The sequence below is a fragment of the Nelusetta ayraudi genome, unplaced genomic scaffold, assembly GCF_046127955.1.
Source record: "Nelusetta ayraudi isolate G7.1 ecotype Tasmania unplaced genomic scaffold, CSIRO-AGI_Nayr_v1 ptg000136l, whole genome shotgun sequence".
Taxonomy (NCBI): Eukaryota; Metazoa; Chordata; class Actinopteri; order Tetraodontiformes; family Monacanthidae; genus Nelusetta; species Nelusetta ayraudi.
In genome coordinates this window covers 6897773-6915291 of record NW_027466186.1, presented here as the reverse complement: position 1 = coordinate 6915291, position 17519 = coordinate 6897773, and the positions used below count along the sequence as shown (strand labels likewise).

Below are 17519 nucleotides of genomic sequence, written 5' to 3'. Positions count from 1 at the left end.
GAACCCATGTCATGGTTACGCCACAATGTTATACCTGATAAACCGTGGTGACGTCTACACCCTGAAGCTGCCAAACCTCAAACCTTAGGAGAAAACTATTGGTAGGGGCTTTTGAATGCATGTTTTAAATGGACTGTGATGTAAGAAGTGGAACATTCAAGTAAAACTACGAGCTGCTGAGCCTTCACAAACACAAACTAAAGTGACTTGTAAAATCTTGTAAAAACCATTCATATTGAGTATTTATCAGCCGAGGCAATTTGCAGCTCTTCACGGCCGCACGTTGGTGTTTAACAGGATCCTTTGGCAGTCGACGTCGTGTCAGACAAAAATGGGACGTGATGGGGGCTTTGACATTAATATGCAGTCATCTATAAAGCATTACTGCGGCGAACGGAGCAAGAGAATTTAATTATGTGCCGTCGAGGGCTGAGTGCCGCAATGAGGCTGCTGTCTTAAGTTTGGTAATAGATCTGATGTTCTCTCTGGTCGTCACCGCAGCTCCTGGCAGAGTCGACTGGGAGTGATGGGCGACAGTAGCGTGCAGCTGTCAGTCAGCGAGTTCGAAGGTGGCTCAAGATGGAGGAAACGGCAACACTTTGGACAGTTGGGAAACAGAAGTTAAATCTTTGGGGGTTGGAGGAGACAACCGGCGTGAAATTTTTACCATTGGTTCGAGGAATCAATGAAGTCATCGTTCAAACTCACTGTAACAGCCACAAAAACTGCAGTGATGAGATGTAAAGTTATTGATGCCTGATTTTACACACATTGACAAATTAGTGGATATGAGGATTTTGTCAGGTCCTTTAAGCCAGATAAGAAGAATATTTACTGTAGGAATGTGGCTTTGCATTGTTGTGGCATGACTGTGATGGAGGAACTACTAGCTGAGAAAAACATCAGTTTTCTTCTCGTAAATGAGTGGTTTGTTTGTCTGCCAACCTGGGGTGTTTCTAACTGAGAGACTCCAAATTTTGTGTAACAACCTCAAATATTATTGTTTGGTTTATTCAGTTTAGCCCAGCCGACAGAATCACTTCTACGTTTTTTGTGTCAAAAACATTGTATTTGCATCATCAACAATGTGTTTCCAAATGGAAAGGCAAAGATGAAGTGAACCATACTTTATGTGGGTGTGCACGCAAGTGTATGTTTGTGCGTTTTCCACTTAAATAAAAGCAAGCAGGCGGCGCGACACTGAGCCACCGCGGATTTTGCAGACAACGTGGGCTCCCTCTTTAAATGGATTTTGTTTCTGTCATAATACCGCAGTCGTATGGCCGGAGGAGGGTCAGTTTACTGGAAGACCACACGTCTGAAATAATCTCCCCCGGGGACGCAGAGAACCCGCTCTACATGTGCCCGTTTTACTGCCTCTGTCTGCACTTTACGGGGTGAAAGTCCAAAAATATTTCATCTGCACGGGGTGTCTGTAAATGCGCAGACCGCTCATTTGGTTTAAATTATAGTGTGCGGCTGCTCCGAGGGGCGCTCTCGAGCTTCCCAACCCGCCGCCGTGTTTGCGTTGAAGGTGTCGCTTGCCTCCACGTAACGTCTCGCTGCCCCACGTACGTTGCCGCCGCAAAACAAGGGAGCCATTGTGAACGCTTTTGCATGAAACGAGTCGGATGTGCTCATCGTCTATTTCTAATTTATGGCACCCAGTTAGCCCTCCTACACCTTCGCGTACTCGGCTCCTCCTATTTTTATCTCCCAAAATTGTTATCCTCCGTTAAGTACCGTTGATCTTTCCTCTCCACGCCGCCGCCACCACCACCACCACCCTACACCCACCCACCAGGACCACGTGTCTCCCGGGCCCCGGGCTCCCCTTGGCTTTTTCTAAACGTGGTGTCTGTGCGGAGCAGCTTTCCTGTCAATCACGGCAACAGTGCGAGTTCTGTTTCCCGGACCCTCTGCCCGCCCGCCCTCCTCCACCTTCCCCGTCAGAACCCCTCAGTCTGAGGAACAGTGGACAAAGGGATGACGGATGGAGAAGGTCCCTCACTGGGAAGTACAGTATAGAAGGTGTGCGCTGCGCCTGGGGCCACAATGAGCGCATTCAGCCGGGGGCACAATACAGTGTTTCGACCCTGCAGTGGCTGAGCGAGCCGCCCGGAATCAGAGCGAGGAAGAAGGGGCGTCAGCGACGACGCAGCACAGCGGGGAGGCCATCGACAAGGCTTGTGGGTAACGTTTACACGGACCGGCCTGCAAAGTTGAGACTCTCTCACCTCTGGAGAAAAAATACAGGGAGGCATGTTAACGATCTACAAACAGGTCGGAGTCAAAGGAGTTACACAGCGAGAACGGCAGGGACGTAAATCTCTAAGGCAGCCGGATGGCACTTCTGGAACTGCATCCATCTTGGCAAGCTCAAGTCTGAGGTGTTTTTAACATTTGGTTAACCAATCACTTCCTAATTGGTTGTGACAAAGCAGGAAACCACAAGTGAAAGCAAAGGACGGTTCTGGTGGCTTGTTGTTGAAGATTTGTTGTTTTAGGATTTGACTGGATTTTGCTGGAAACAACAGGTGAAGAACAGTGGCCACCTATGCTCTTTGCTGACATGAGACAGTTCCTGACCCCATGCTGCTGATCCTCGCTAGGCTTGAAATGTGTGTATACAATGAAGGGCTCTGTACAATTAGGCAAACCTTCCGTCCAGCAGGCGACGACCACGAGGGGGAAAAAAGGTCGGAGACAAAGCAAAGAGCACCTTCCTTTGAGCCGTGCAGCCGTCTGGTGGTGAGTCCCAGCGGGCCGCCGCGCGTGCCTCCGCGTTCCCTCCGCAGCCCGGCCGCCCGCTCGCCTCTGCGTGACGGCTGCGCGTTCATTTTCGCGCGGGTGACTCACACTTCCTTCGCTCTGCCGGCGAGGCGGAGCTCCACGCTAACGAAAACAGCGGGACCGCCGCTCGTTCTCGCTGCTCTTTCCCTTTCTGTTGCGGCCCGTGCAACCCCACAGCTGCACGGAGGCCCGGCAGGCCGAATGGGTGAATGGGTGCGGCGCTGTGGCTGAAAGTGGAAGAGCTGAGACTGAGCGTGCACGAGCATGCGGAGGTGACGGCCCTTTACTATGTTATTTTTCATTATCGTCATTATTTGCCCCAAAAACGACATCAAAGAGAATGGAGCCATTTTTGGAAGTTGTGGGCATGCATGGGCAGAGCTGCTGAGATCTTTGACTTACAGCCAGTGTCACTCTGCTGCAGATTAATTATTTGCTGATTTGCATCAACCTGTAGTGCTACAGAGCACTTCCTGTTTCCAGTTTTGGGGCAGAACGCCTCCATTTACTCTTCAACTAACTGATTTTTAGCCCATTCCTGTGTGTTTATTGCTTTCTCCACTTTTTTTTTTTTTTTTTATTAATGTGTTGTGTTCAGTGATGGCTTGTCGAAACAGTTTTTAAATTGTGGTGTCACCATTTTGAGACTTGAGATTCATATGAACAGGCAAAATTGAAATTGTCATTGTGCACTTTTGTCGGTCTCCCGCATCCTCCGTCAAATTGTCCAGCGTTCCAACTTGTAACTGGCTGTGCGCTCTGATTTTTTATTTATTTTTTTGAAGCCCGTTCCTGGAACAAACGGATGAACTCCCGGGTTCTCTTGTGCTGCGCGGCGCTGAGTGACGGCTTGTCGCCGCCGCTGTGCTTTCTTTTTTGTTCCTCCGCCCACTGTGACAGCGCTGCGATTGTGCTGGTCGATAAGGAGTTGGTAACAATCCCCGTCGCTGCGGAGGAAAACCCCATGATGGACCTGTTTAGTGTGGCGGCCTGTCTGCAGCTCAGCGTGTGGTTCCAAGCAGCAGCAGCAGCAGCAGCAGCAGCACCAGCAGACTGTCTGAATCTGAATGTGTGTGTTTTTTTTGCTTCCACCGTCCCGTCCCGCTTGGCTGCGTGAGATTCTCGCTTCTTCTGCTGCTGCTGCTGCTGCTGCTGCTGCTGCTGCTGCTGCTGCTTTAAGATTCCTCACGGATACAAACAGGAATATGACTCACTTTCTCAGCTTCTCCTCCTCCTCCTCCTTCCTGTACGTTTGTATGGTGCAGACCTCCATTTACTTCTCTCTCTCTCTCCATCACACACCCCTCAACCCTCCCTCCCCCCAGCTTCTCTCTCCCTCCCTCTCTCTCTCTCTCACTCTCTCACTCTCCCTCTCTGTCTCTCTCTCTCTCTCTCGACAACACACCCACTCAAACAGTCATATCCGCTCTCACTCTCCGGCTCTCCCCGCTCGTCTCGCAGTGCCTGTAAAGCGTCTCTAAGGGGGAAGACCAGACTGCTCTGTCAGGTAATCTAAACTCTCTCTCTCTCTCTCTCTCTCTCTCTCTCTCTCTCTCTCTCTCTCCCTCTCTCTCTCGCCCGCTAGCTCGCTCCGGCTCACTGCACCCCCCACCCCCACGTGCACCCTCCTCACCCAATCTACGTCTCTCTCTCTCTCTCTCTCTCTCTCTCTCTCTCTCTCTCTCTCTCTCTCTCCCCCTCCCCTCTATCCTCTCATTCTTCCAACTTCGCTCATCAAGCTCACGGCTTTTTCGCAAAGTTCTGCCGCAGCTGCTCCTCAGCGTGAGGCCAATTTGATGTTTGCGCTCGCAGGTTTTGACACCCGTCACCTGGCCGCCCGGTGGACCGGCACAGCCGAGCGTGTTTTTGAAGTTTAGACGACTCTGCTCGTCTCTTACGTAATTGTCAGACTTCCCCCCCCTTGTTCACACGGCTGCATCTCTGAGGTTTTGTGTCAATAGATCAATTTGTGCAATTTACGATATTCAATACAAGTGTGGGACAGTCTTTAAAATGTATATTCTCTTTGGCATTATTAATGTACAAGTGTTATTATAGTATCTTTCATCATATTCAAGTATCTTTGTTTTCTTGCTTGACTGGAAAATCTTTGGGAAATATGCGGCTGCAGGCCAAATATTTAAATCAACATTATGTAAAGTCACACAGGTGATCTTTCCACCGCCGGGGTTGTGATGAAAAACTCTGCGCGACCTTTCTACCCCATTAAGGTGCGCACCGTCCGCCTCTGCCTCGACAACGTTTGATTTAGCGGCCGCTATCGACCTGCACTTCGCCGCCTCGTGCTTAATCAAAGTGAGCGTGCAGCCGGTCAGCCCCTTCGAAGCCCTGTGAGGACCCCATCCCACCCCACCCGTTCACCCCCCCTCGCCTCGGAGGTGCGGCAGCGGCGGCCTCGAGCCAGCCCGCCAGTGAGCCAGACTTCTGGAATGTGGTTTTTTTCACAGACCATCTTCTCCGGAGCTCCACAGCCAGAAGTGGCGATGTCCCTCAGCGAGGGGCGACTCCTGGCCCTCTGCAGCGAGGTTTTATGTATTTATTTATTTATTTATTTTTGAAGGGTGAGTTCTGAGTCTCAATCTGGCTGTAAAACCTGTTTTCCAGCCAGGCTGTTTTTCTTCCCATTGGCTGGTTTGGTGTGAATTTCTAGGATTTTGAGGGGGCCCCCCCCCAACCCCCGAGTTTGATTGGCGGCTCTGGTTTTTGCGGAGGTGGAAGGAAAAGGGGGGCTAAGGGGGTTTGCTGTGATTCTACTTTTCCGTCTACCTTATACTTCAGGAATGCAGCGCGGCCTTCTACAAGGCTCCCCAAATGCTGCGCTGCTGCTTCTTCCTACAGATCACCGGCAAAGTTTTGCCGCAGACTTTTTTTGTGGGCGCTGATGAGGGTCAGGGGCGACGCCAGGCGTCAGGGTGGTCGGGGGTCGCGCCGGCGTACAGAAGCCGTCCGTTTTCCCTCCTCACTTCCTGCTGCCACTTCGCCCGTGCAGTCAGAAAGGATGCTGGGAGATAAATTTAGACCTCCAGCTCCCTCTCCATCTGCCATTGCTCAGAGTAGGTTGGTTTCCATGGGAACCTGCACCAGGCTGCCGCCAGTGAGAGAGAGCAGGGAAGGGGATGTGTGTGCGAGCTTTTTGCATGTGTGTGTGTGTGTGTGTGTGTGTGCGCTTGAAGGGGGTGTGACTGCATCTTTTTCTTCTTCTTCTCCTTCTTTTTCTTAAGCACTTTAAAAGGGTTTCTCCGATCTCGTGACTGCAGGTAATTCAGCCCTCAGCGCACGTCGGCTTTGTCTTCATCGTCGGATGTGCGAAAAACAACAGTGCGCCAGTTGGGAAGGCAGTCAGCGGTGCATCACGCGGAAGTTTTGATCGCGTCTCTGCTGCAGAGCTCCTGCAATACGAGTCGAACAGGAGCCAGAGAGAACGTTTGCTCCGTGAGATTCAGACGTTTAGCTGCCGGACGCGGCAGACGCGATGAAAGACGACAGTGTGTGTGTGTGTGTGTGTGTGTGTGTGTGTGTGTGTGTGTGTGTGTGTGTGTGTGTGTGTGTGTGTGTGTGAAGGATGTCGAGTCCCTGAGTACCAGGGTTCCCTTGGGTGCCTGCTCTCTGCTGACAATGCCCGCCCCTCCTGCCCAACAACTCCGACCACATGCCCATCAAATCGCTCGCCTCTTCCTCGGCTCCTCTCTGCATTCGAGTCCTTAGTCACATTTTTAGGACACAACACTACACACACTCCTGCGTGAGGGAGGAACCTCTGCGAATCACAGTGCCGTGAATCCAGATTTGAGTCACTTGGTTTTTAATGACTTGGTAGTTGTGTGAACTCCCGCCAATGCTGCTCCGCTGTGGTTTTCAGATGTGACAATCAGTCCGATTGACAGGAACGTCGCTGAGTGAAACAGCTGCGGCGGTGGCTTCCTGTTTGCACCTCAGCCTAAAAATAGAGCACACATGCAGTGAAGGGCGCCCCACCCTCATCAGTTTTAAGGTTAGGCAAATTTACATAAGCTGAATCTGTCAGAGGCCCACTCGGTCGCCGCACTACGTGTTTGTTTTTGTTTTTTTCTCAAGCGCGGCTAAGTGATCGCCGGCGGTGCCGCGTCTGGAGGGATGTTGCGTTAACAGTCGTCACCGGCGCGAGGTAATGAGAAAGGAAATCCCCCCCGTCAGCGGGCTGGAGGATGGAGTGAAGCGGGGTCACCTCAGGGCAGCTGATCAGCTGCTTAGGAATGTGCAAGCAGGCTCGCCGCTATCAGGTAAAGCTCAGGAGAGGGAAGAGTGCACTGTACGTTCTGTGTGAGTGTGTGTGTGTGTGTGGTGTGTGTGTGTGGTGTGTGTGTGCGTGTTCGCGCACATGTGTGTGGGTTTATTGTGCACTCGGCTCTGGCATTCCTCTGCCTCATTCTCAGGATCTGGACTGTGTATTTCCCAGCTTGCAGCTGGCAGGCAGACTAGACCAGCATGAATAATTCAGCCGCTGCTCTCCTCAACCTCCTAATCGCTCTGTTTAAAGGCTGCATCAACAGCAGCGCCGGAGATTATTAAAACTTACACGGCGAGTACCGGCTACACGAGGAGGGACGCTTGCCGCGAGGGGCCGGCGCCTCGAGCGCCTGCGTCGGAAATCGTAAGCGCTTCCGTCGGTCCACAGTCGCTGAACGCAGTGTAGAAGCAGAGAAACTGGAGCAGATAATTAACGGCGGATAATACATTTCTAGCGTACAAATTGATAAATGCGATGGCTAAAAACAGTTGTCCTGTAAATATCACATCCGCCCAGTCCCTCATGGTCAGCCTGCCTCAGCTTTTGTGAGAGAAGTTTTGTGAAAGAAAAAAATTAACAACAGCGGAAAAGAGTCTGTTGCCGGAAAAGTGGGACTGAAGGACGACAGAAAGTCAGACACGTCTGGACGGAAATCAGCTTTTGTCTCCAGCGGTTTGAGGTTTACTTTTTTATTTATACGCCCATGATATACAGCCTGTGAAATCAAAAATTATACAGAATATGAATCTTAGAAACAATTTATGTTGTCTAGGCTGTATTATGAGATAGATATTCAATTTGATAAATAGATAAGTATTATATTATACAGTCATCCTGTTTTAAAAGCTGGATCTTTACCTTCTCGATGTCTCACGTGTCTTAACATGTCTTGCGTAACGTCAACTCAAGAAGCAGGAAAGGGTTTTCTGCTCAAACCTTCAGTAGCTGCTGTAGCCACATCTCCGTGCACGTGGGGACTCGCTGTATGCAATAAGTGAAGGTGGCCTTGTAAAACTGGTAGAAGACAAGTTTTGTTGAAAGCGTGCAATATGGGGAAATAGAAGTAGAGGGAAATCAATTTCTAAAATTCATTTTAGACTTAGTATTTAAAAAGAAAGCTACCGTGACTATCTATCTAACTCTAAAACCGTGGCACTCTGCCTGGCATTCTGAACAGCCTCTCTGCTGCTGTGCTTCACTATTTCTCCTCTGTCAATTTGTGCTGTGCTGCATCGCTTGTGTGCACGTGCAAGTAAGACCTGAGGTGAGATGCGGTCGTTCCCGCAGCTCTCAAGCAAAAAAGGCAAACGATAATCTGTGCGCTTTGAACTGGACGTTCGTTTCACACATGGGGGACGTTTTGCGGTGCGCTAGTTTCAACTTGAGTGGCGTCGCCTCGAATTTCGTGCTGTCGTTTTGCACTTACTGGAAGCAATGATGCCTTTTGAACCGCCACTTGTATTTGTGTGTCCCTCCACTTTTTAGAGAGCAGATGGCAACGACAGCAACATGATGGCGCTGATGTTAGCTACCTAGCGTGCTAGCCAGCATGCCAGTGCCATTGATAACTTAAAATAGGGTTTTAAAAAAGTATATGGTTCACATAGTTTCAACTGCTTTGTTCCCGATGGACATTAGAAATAAGCTGAATGTTTAAATTGTATTAAAATCTTTTAATTGAACATATTTTTTACACAACAATCGATAAAGTGCAGGATGGATGGCTTTTACAAAGGAATGAAATAAATAAAGTTGATTCATAGCCCACTCTACGCAAGCTACGCAGCCAGTACGCGGTCGTTGTGAATGGGTTGTGCAACGGTATTGCCTGCAGCTACGTAGTTTACAGTTTTAAGTACAAAATTTATGGAAACGAAGGTGAGTTTGCATCGAAAAGACAACTCAGAAAAACGGGACCCACATCAAATACGGGACAGTTATATTAGTTGTATTTTAAGGGACAGTTGGCAACTCTAGCCATTATGCAGCTTCCGCTACATTATCAATATGTCATTCAGAGGTGGCGAAGTGTCCATTATCCCACGCTATTTACTAAGTATTTTGTGTAGACGTGTAGGAATTCATGTGGAATACACCTCTGATAGAGTCACACCTGTACTTACACTTCTCGCTTGTCACATCTGTTCTTCTTACTGTTTTCTTGTCGAAGTTCCAGTTTGTTGGGATCAGCCCCCCCTCCCCACGCCCCCGGTGAACGTCTGATTCACCACCCTGTCTGAGCGTCATTCCCTCCATCATCATTCTCATTCTGCATGTAACTGGATAGAGTAACGTGTCTGGGGCAACAGTTCACGCCAGAAAGGGCCGATAGCTGCTGCCAGCGCACACAGAAGTCGTCTGCTGCCAATAAAAACAAAGGCAGATAAATAGCAACGGAGCATATTTGAACAGTCTCGCTTGTGCTGGGTAACTGCCGCGTGTTGATGCTAAAAGTGTGATGTAATCCAAGTGCCAGTCTGTTTTTGAGAAACACTCCCTAAACAGATGATTGGCCCACAGCAGATGTGCGGGGGGAGGGGGGGGGGGGGAATTTGTCATGTTGTTTTCAAGTGGAGCGCTGGCTGCCTTTCGATTTTTTTCCACAGTAAACCTGCCCTAATGAAGGCCGACTGTGCACAGTGTGTGTGTGTGTGTGTGTGTGTGTGTGTGCGCGCGTGTGTGTGCGCACGCGCGCGCGTATGTGTGTGTGTTAAGGCTCAAGGAGAAAGCAAAAAATGTTGCTCATTAAAAAAAAAGGAGGAAACTGTCGGGGCTGCCTCACTGCCACCGGCACCTTGAGGTTGGACTTCTGTCAATCCTGCTGAGTTTTATCCGCTGGCTCGATGGTTTTTCCGCCGTCCAACACTCTCCGTAATAGTCCTGCGTCATTTGCATATTTCTCTACAAAACTCTGCTATTTCTATGTATGCTTCACCTCTTTTGAGTCACAGTGTCTGTCCCACGCCCTCCCTCCTCTCTTGCATGTGTTGTCTGCACTCTCACAGAGAATACACACACACACACACACGTGGCATCCCCCGTCTGCAGCAGCAGCAGCTCTGTCACTGCCTACCATGGTGATTGATTCTGTGGATGAGACTGCACCGTGACTGTCAGCGGCCGGGCACGGCTGCTCGCCGAACTGTTATGCTTGGCCCCGTGCGCTCCCAGAATGTGTTTTGATTGGCCGCCACACAAGAATCCTGTGTCTCGGGTTGAGACAGAGTGCAGGATTGTAGTAAGCGAGCAATATTGCAGAGCATGCATCTTGATAAAAGGCAGAAGATTCAATTGTACCCTGCGAGTTTTTGCTTCTCGGCTTTTTCCTCATAAACGCAGCTCGCTCGCTAGTTTGGGAGAGAAATATTACAATAGAGCCGCCTTTATGAGAGCTTTTTTTTGCAGTGCCCTTTCACAACACGCTTAATAACAAGCAACCAACGCTCGGGTCTCCTCATAAGCTTCACCACACCCTCACAGCTGCCTAAGCGGAGAGCATGTTGGATTAGGCCGTAACCCAGGTGATGTCAAGTCCCTCTGTCCACTGGAAAACACCAGCTTTCCATTTATCCCCCTCTAACGCGGTGCCAGATCAGATAAGCGTGGGCTCTATTTCCAACATTTGTTTTGACTCTCTGCCCTTACGCTGTGGTCTCCTCCGCCGGTGCCTGACGTGTGGATGTTTGCCTGGCCGGCCCCTCAGCTGCGCCGACTCCTGCAGGAGTAGTGCTGCTAACGCTGGCGATATGAATCAATCAGATCTGTTTAGTTTGGGAAGGAGCTTAAGGAGATTCACAAGTGTTTATACAACATGTAGACAGAGGCACAAACACTTTCATCACGCCTGACAAGTTTGTGCTCAGATTGTCCTGACATAAGTGCAGATCACACTGACCCAACATTTTTAAGAAAGTTGCAATCGGCGGGCGTCCAGCTCTTGAATGGAGCATCTGCCTGTTAAGAGTTGAAGCAAAGATGGACGAGACTAAACCATGTTGCTGATAAAACTGAGTTTGACCACTGAACCCACTCACAACCAGGCCAGTACATGTAACCCTGGTTAGTGTTGTTTATTTTGTGCTGGGGACTTGTGATGTTCGGTGCTCTGGCTCTTCTAATCTTTTCCTCAATGACCATGAAGGACTAGACGTTCATCTTTTCTGATACTTTCTGATATTATCTCTGATTCGCTTTCTTTATAAAGTGTTCCTTCCAAACGAAATGTAGATTGTTGAGCAATTAAGCATTTAAGCTATTAATGTTTAATGGGAGAAAACATCTATATGTAGTTTAGTATGCAAACTATCAGCATGATTCATGTAAACATAAAAACACTATTTGGCCAAAAGTATAATTGTGCCTAAAATAAGGTTTTGAGCAAAGGAAAACGCAGGATACTGAATGTAGCATACACTGAAAGATTATGGATGATGGTCATTGTGCCAAAATGTTTTGACATAGAAAGAAAAAAGACTACTCCCCTCAGTAACCATGCCTCGTCTGTTTTCTTTTCTTTTTCAGACCAACTCAGAATCATTGAAGACTTTTTACAGCCAGCAAACGAGATGCAGTGAACCCCTTGTGATGGCTGTTAGAAGAGCTCAGGCTGGACAGACGCAGACCTGCTTTATATACAAAGATGATCTAATTTTACCTGCATCCATGGAAGCGCCAGGCACATTTTAATGATGCCTTTCTTTGTCTTTTTGGATAACCTTTGGCCCACATTGAAGAAGGCCCTCTGTTGTGATTCACAGCCTATTCTGTTCATGTTTCCTTGTCTCTGACCTCTTTGCTGCCATGTGGTTAGTCCCATGAGGCTCCAAGAGCCCTTCCTCTAGTGTTTCTGCGGCCTCCTCCCACTCTATGGAGGCAGAGCCCAGCCGTTCAGCTGATGGGGAGCACACTGGAAGGCAAGAGCGGCAGCATGTAAGAGCCGAATCCTCTGTGGGACCTTGTCCACCTCAGCCCCAGCAGCCCTCTAGTGCTCGTCCCTTTCACAGAGGCGCGGGCCGCCAGCAAAATCGCCAAACCAAACGCACCGGCCTCCTGCTTCGGTTACAGAAAGAGCAAGCGGTAGCATGGCAGCAGTCAGACACTCCAGGTCCCTCAGGAGGCAGCTTCTTCTCTCCAGCCTCCACATCCACCTCATCCCCCCACTCGGCTCCCTCCAGCCGGGGTGAGCATGGCCAGGGGGTTCCATCTCAGCCCAGCAAAGATGCCCCAGAAGGGTTTAGTTCGTCCAGGAAAGGAGAGAAGAAACCCCAAAAGCCAGGGAAATATGAGTGCACTTACTGTGGTCGTCTTTGTGCCAAACCAAGTGTTCTTCAGAAACACATTCGTTCCCACACAGGAGAAAGACCATACCCTTGTCCTCCCTGCGGATTCTCCTTTAAAACGAAGAGCAACCTGTATAAGCACCGCAAGTCCCATGCCCATCGCATAAAAGAAAGCTTGGCGTCTAGTCGTGAAGAGCCCAGTTTCAGCGGACCAGAGGGCAGTGGCATTGGAGAGGATCCCGAAGAACAAACCGAAGGAGAAGGTACCGAGTCTGAAGATGAAACTGGCCAACACAAAAAATCATCCACTAAAGATGTAGTGGGCCACCAAAAGAAAGGTGGTAAGGAGCAGGGGAGCGTGGAGGAAACCCTCCGGCCTGAAGACTCCCAAGCTGTCAGGAAGAGACTTGCTCTAAGGCTTAGTGAAAGAAAACGTGGCCCAATGGCTTCTCCAGATGATCCTCCTTCCTCCCTTTCCACCTCATCGTCCTCCCTTGGTCCTGGAAGTAAGGGCAGCACGGAGTCCGGGTATTTTTCTGGATCGGGTAGCACTGACTTGTGTCAAGTTAGCCCCCCAAGTGCGAATGTCAAAACCTATGCTGAAATCATTCTAGGGAAATATGGGAGGGGTAGGGGACAGCAGCGGAGCCCTCATCATCATCAGCAGCAGCAGCAGCAGCAGCAGCCACATTCTTCACTGTCTTCGCCCTCAACAACAGAAGAGAAGAGCCTTTCCTTTGCTGTGCCCAAAACTCAAGTCATAGAACACATTACAAAGCTTATCACAATTAACGAAGCAGTAGTGGACACCAGTGAGATTGACAGTGTAAAACCCAGGCGTTCCTCTTTGTCCAGAAAGAGCAGCATGGAGTCGCCCAAATTCACCACCCCTAAAGACGTGTACACATTTGATCCCAAAGTAGAAGCGCCTGGCCCCAGTTGTTTGAGGCTAGTCCATAATCCTGAAGGAGACCCAACAGCTGCCCAAGAACAGTCAGCCATGCCTTTGCTTCGAAGTCATTCAATGCCGTCCCCTAGGTGCCAAGGAGAACCATCCACCTCTGGCACCATGTCCCCCAGAGGTTACCACTCGTTTGACGAGCAGCAAGCAGTGGTCGCAGAGATGAGGATCGGCCAGGCTCAGCGAATGTTGAAGCGCCAACCGGCCATTGAGGTTCCACTGGGGGCTGAGCAGCTGCTGGAGGAATCTGGTCCAACATCTTTGCAAAGAGACACTCAATTGGCAATACCGCCACAACAGCAGCAAAGCAGTCGGAATGTGTTTGAATGTGAGGCATGTGGGTCCCACTTCCAGCATGGCAAAGAATACGAGGCCCACAAAGGTATATGCCGTGGACAGAAAAAACAAGATCAAGAGAGCAGGGAGGAAAGTGAAATGTGCAGCGAAGCTCGTCCCCAAATGATGATGCACTATAAGTTCAGAGCACTGGCCATGGCTGTAAGGAAACGAAGGAAAGAGGAAAGTCTTGAGGAGGATCCTTCCAGCCCTGGATCTGTATCTGCATCAAGCAGCTCTGCGCCACTGATCCCTGCTGCAATCAGACCAGACCAGACCAGCCAGGCACTTTCAGGTTTGTTGTTGTATCTCTACAGCTGCAGGTGTAACAATTATATGCTCCTCTAACTCGATTGTCTTGAAAAATGCACGTATTTAGCAACTTTTAATATCTAGCATATTAAAACCTGCAACAAATGAAAGTGTCATTGTAATAATGCAATTAAAATGTAATTAAATATTATCTTTGTTTTTATTTGTGCTCTTTTTTAATTTGTTTTTAGGTTTTTCTTCACAGACTGAGCCAAAACAACAGCAGCAAGACAGGAAGGGTGTGTCTGTCATCCAACACACAAGCTCTTTTGAGAAGCAGGAGAGTGTATCCATGGAAAGTCAAGAACCAGAACTCAGAAGAAGTGAGCAAAAGCAGCAGCCCGAGCCAAAACCATCACCATCTACATCTCGCCTCATCCGCCAGCCAAACATTCAAGTGCCAGAGATCCTCGTTACAGTGGAGCCTGATGTTGATATGCCGCCTATGTCACCACAAATTACACCATTCCCATCTAAGGTATGTAATTGTATAAAGCAATATAAAGTGATTTAAGTATTGATCAAATAATGCACTGGAGAAAAAAAAACTATTTATCTTTCTCAGGAATTAGATAGACAAGAGGAGTTCCAGTGGCCGCAACGTAGCCAGACTTTGGCCCAGCTTCCTGCTGAGAAATTACCGCCAAAGAAAAAGAGACTCCGTCTGGCAGAAGCAGCCCAGTCCTCCGGGGAATCCAGCTTCGAGTCTGCCTCAATGCCTCGGAGCCCAAGTCAAGAAAGCAACATCTCCCACACTTCAAATGTTTCTGCCTCTTTTGAGGAAAAGGCAAGAGCAGAGCCCCCTGTTTGGACGTCCAGTGGCCAAAGTTCTCAAATGTTAATGGTGCCCTCTGCTTCCTACCAACATCACCAAAGCCACAAGGAGATGAGGCGCTCGGCCTCAGAGCAGGCTCAACCTAGTCCACAACAGACGGAGCAGAGCTCAGAGGTCAGAAGTAAGTCCTTCGACTACGGGTCCCTGTCTTCACAGCAGTCCACATCGTCCTGGAAAGAAAGAAGAAAGTGTCTTCTTGTGAAGCATGCAACTCTGGGAGAACCTGAATTGGAGGAGGCAGGCAACGTCAATCCTTTGGCCAGAGCAGAGAGTCCGAAACCTGGGCCCTCCCACTCTCTTCACCCTCCCCTGTATTCACCTGAGGCAAGCTCTCAGTTTGGTGTGAAAGCCCCAGGCAAGGCTTTGCAGCTGCTACACACTCAAGCTATTCTACCCTTTCGGGAAACGTTCCCACTGCAACCCAGAAGCCAGCAGTCATTTTCTCCTGGATCGTTGTCACAGCTGCTTCCCATCACCACTCAAGTATTGTCAACCCAGATTCTCCATGGGGCCTTTTTACAGTCGCAGTCCACCCCTCATCCTATTCAGATACACCCAACGCAGATCCGCATGGCAGACCAGTTGGGTATACCTTTCCATCAACTTCCTGCTATCGTTCCACTCCAGTTCTCTTCTAGGACTAGAAGTGGCCCAGCGCTCTACTTCCCTTTCCCACCAAGACTTACCACAGGTGTTCACTCCCTTCCCACTGCAGAGGGAAGACTTGCCAACTCTACCGAGTCCTCTGCTCTGACAGAACAGTCCCTTGTAACAATATCCTACCACCACCGTCAGCCAGTCATTGCCACATGCCTTGCACAGCTTACACCAGTAGTGTCCCTAGTGGTACCAGTCCGCCTCCAGGCCCATATGCCTATATATGCCCGTGCAATGTATACCACCCTGTCCCAGTTCTTGGCTTCCACCCGCTCACAGGAACCTATTACTTGCACAGCAATGGTCATCATGAGTCCAGTCGAACGCAGCAAACTGCAAAGGGCCTATTTGAAGGTACCATCCCCAGACATCAAAAGCCATCTTCCTCTGTCTCTGCCCAAAGAGCTGGCGTCAGGATCAGGGGAGGACTATGGTCCACTTGGGGCTGGAGGAAGCAAACGCATGCTTTCTCCTGCTGCCAGCCTGGAGCTCAGCACAGAGGCCCAACGTCATCAAAAGAGGGTGAAAGAGGAAGGGGAAGTGGAAGACTCATCAGAGGAGGGTGAGGACTTGAAACGGGCAGGCAGGGAAGAAGAAGAACGTAAACGCACTGGGAGAAAACTGGAAGAAGACAAGATGGAACGGATTGAGGTGGTAGAGACAACAGTCAAAGTGGAGACGGGGCAGGCACAAGTACAGAGGAAGCCTATTGGTGAGAAGGAGGGAGAGAAGTCAACTAGGAAGACTCGCAAAGAACAAGAGGAAGCATCATTCAGGCCAGAGCAGGTGGAAAGGCCAAGCATGGCTGCGTATCCCAGCCTCAACACGTCCACGTCTGTCAACTGGTGCTACCTACACTACGTCAAACCAAATCCAACTGCCCTGCGGGAACCGTCCACCTCTGTTTACTCCACTTGGAGTGTCAGTTCTCACAACCCCAACTTGCCGGGCCTCAGCACCAAGGTAGCGTTATCTCTGCTGTGCTCCAAACAGAAGCACAGCTCTGAGACATACACTATGGCCACAGCTCCACCTCCATCTCCAGCCAAAAGCAAAATCACCCCAGGCAGTAGCAGCACCCAGCATGGCTCAGAGGTAAAGGAAATATCACTCTGTGTTTGCAATGTTTTTGAACTGAGTTGTACAAGCTGTGCGGACATAAAACAGAAACCATACTGCTGGCATATCGTTTTTCCCCCATCCATTTTAGAGAGATATTTGTTCATACGCATCATGACTAAAGTTGTATTAAGTCCACTGTGTCTCTTAAGGTAGATTACTTACAGATTCAACGGGAGGCAATTAAGCCTTGTGCTTGCGCTGCATGTTTAAAAATGAGAGAAGTCTGGCCCACTGTAGTCAAGATGAACTCATCTCGCCTTAACTCCAGAGTCTGATCCCCGTCTCTACCGGCAATGGTTCGAAATTATATTGCTACTAGCGTAACTAAGCCTGGATGTTATTGTTTTACTGTGTCGAGTGCTGAGAAGTCTATGCGTACTTGAGTAAAACGCAATGTACTTGAAGTTCTTTTTAATTCCCCCATGTGTCCTGAGTGTAGGTTCATGCCAACCCATCCAGCACCATCGATAAAGTAAAGGACCAGCAGCAACAAAAAAGGGAGGAGAGAAAAAAGACAAGAGAAGAGGAAGAACCTTCCACCTCCAAACAGAGTGACGCCGATTGTCTTCCAATCTTCGAAGGCGGGTAAGACGTACAGGGAGGCAGTCAAAAAATAACATTTTCTTAGTGTGGTGACGGGTTGGCTTCACTCCTGCTGCAAAGCAACTCCTGATGACAACAGAGAAGTTGATGAGAGTACATCGACCATTACAGTAACAGATGGTGGCACCTTCAGGGACTTCATTTGTACCAGCAGCCAAGCTTTTTCCTCTCACTGCTGGCACCAGCATCAGTATCTTAGAGATACTCATTTGTGTGTGTGTGTGTGTGTGTACACTTACCTACATATCCCACAGAGGACATATGTCTCATTAAACATTCACCAACAGGGGACCAGAAAGCCAAGCGGGGACATTTTTCAGGTCTCGACTTGGA

At 49.4% G+C, this 17519-nt stretch overlaps 1 protein-coding gene across 1 annotated transcript in view; it reads left to right on the top strand.

Annotated features, from left to right (window-relative positions):
• hivep3b (HIVEP zinc finger 3b) overlaps positions 1-17519 on the top strand; it is a 39807-nt gene that overhangs the window by 16566 nt on the left and 5722 nt on the right. The window contains exons 2-5 of the mRNA XM_076012548.1: positions 11603-13952; positions 14161-14447; positions 14535-16556; positions 17023-17168. Coding sequence (XP_075868663.1) covers positions 11948-13952; positions 14161-14447; positions 14535-16556; positions 17023-17168 — 4460 coding nt within the window. The 5' untranslated portion in view covers positions 11603-11947. The remainder of the gene's footprint in view (positions 1-11602; positions 13953-14160; positions 14448-14534; positions 16557-17022; positions 17169-17519) is intronic.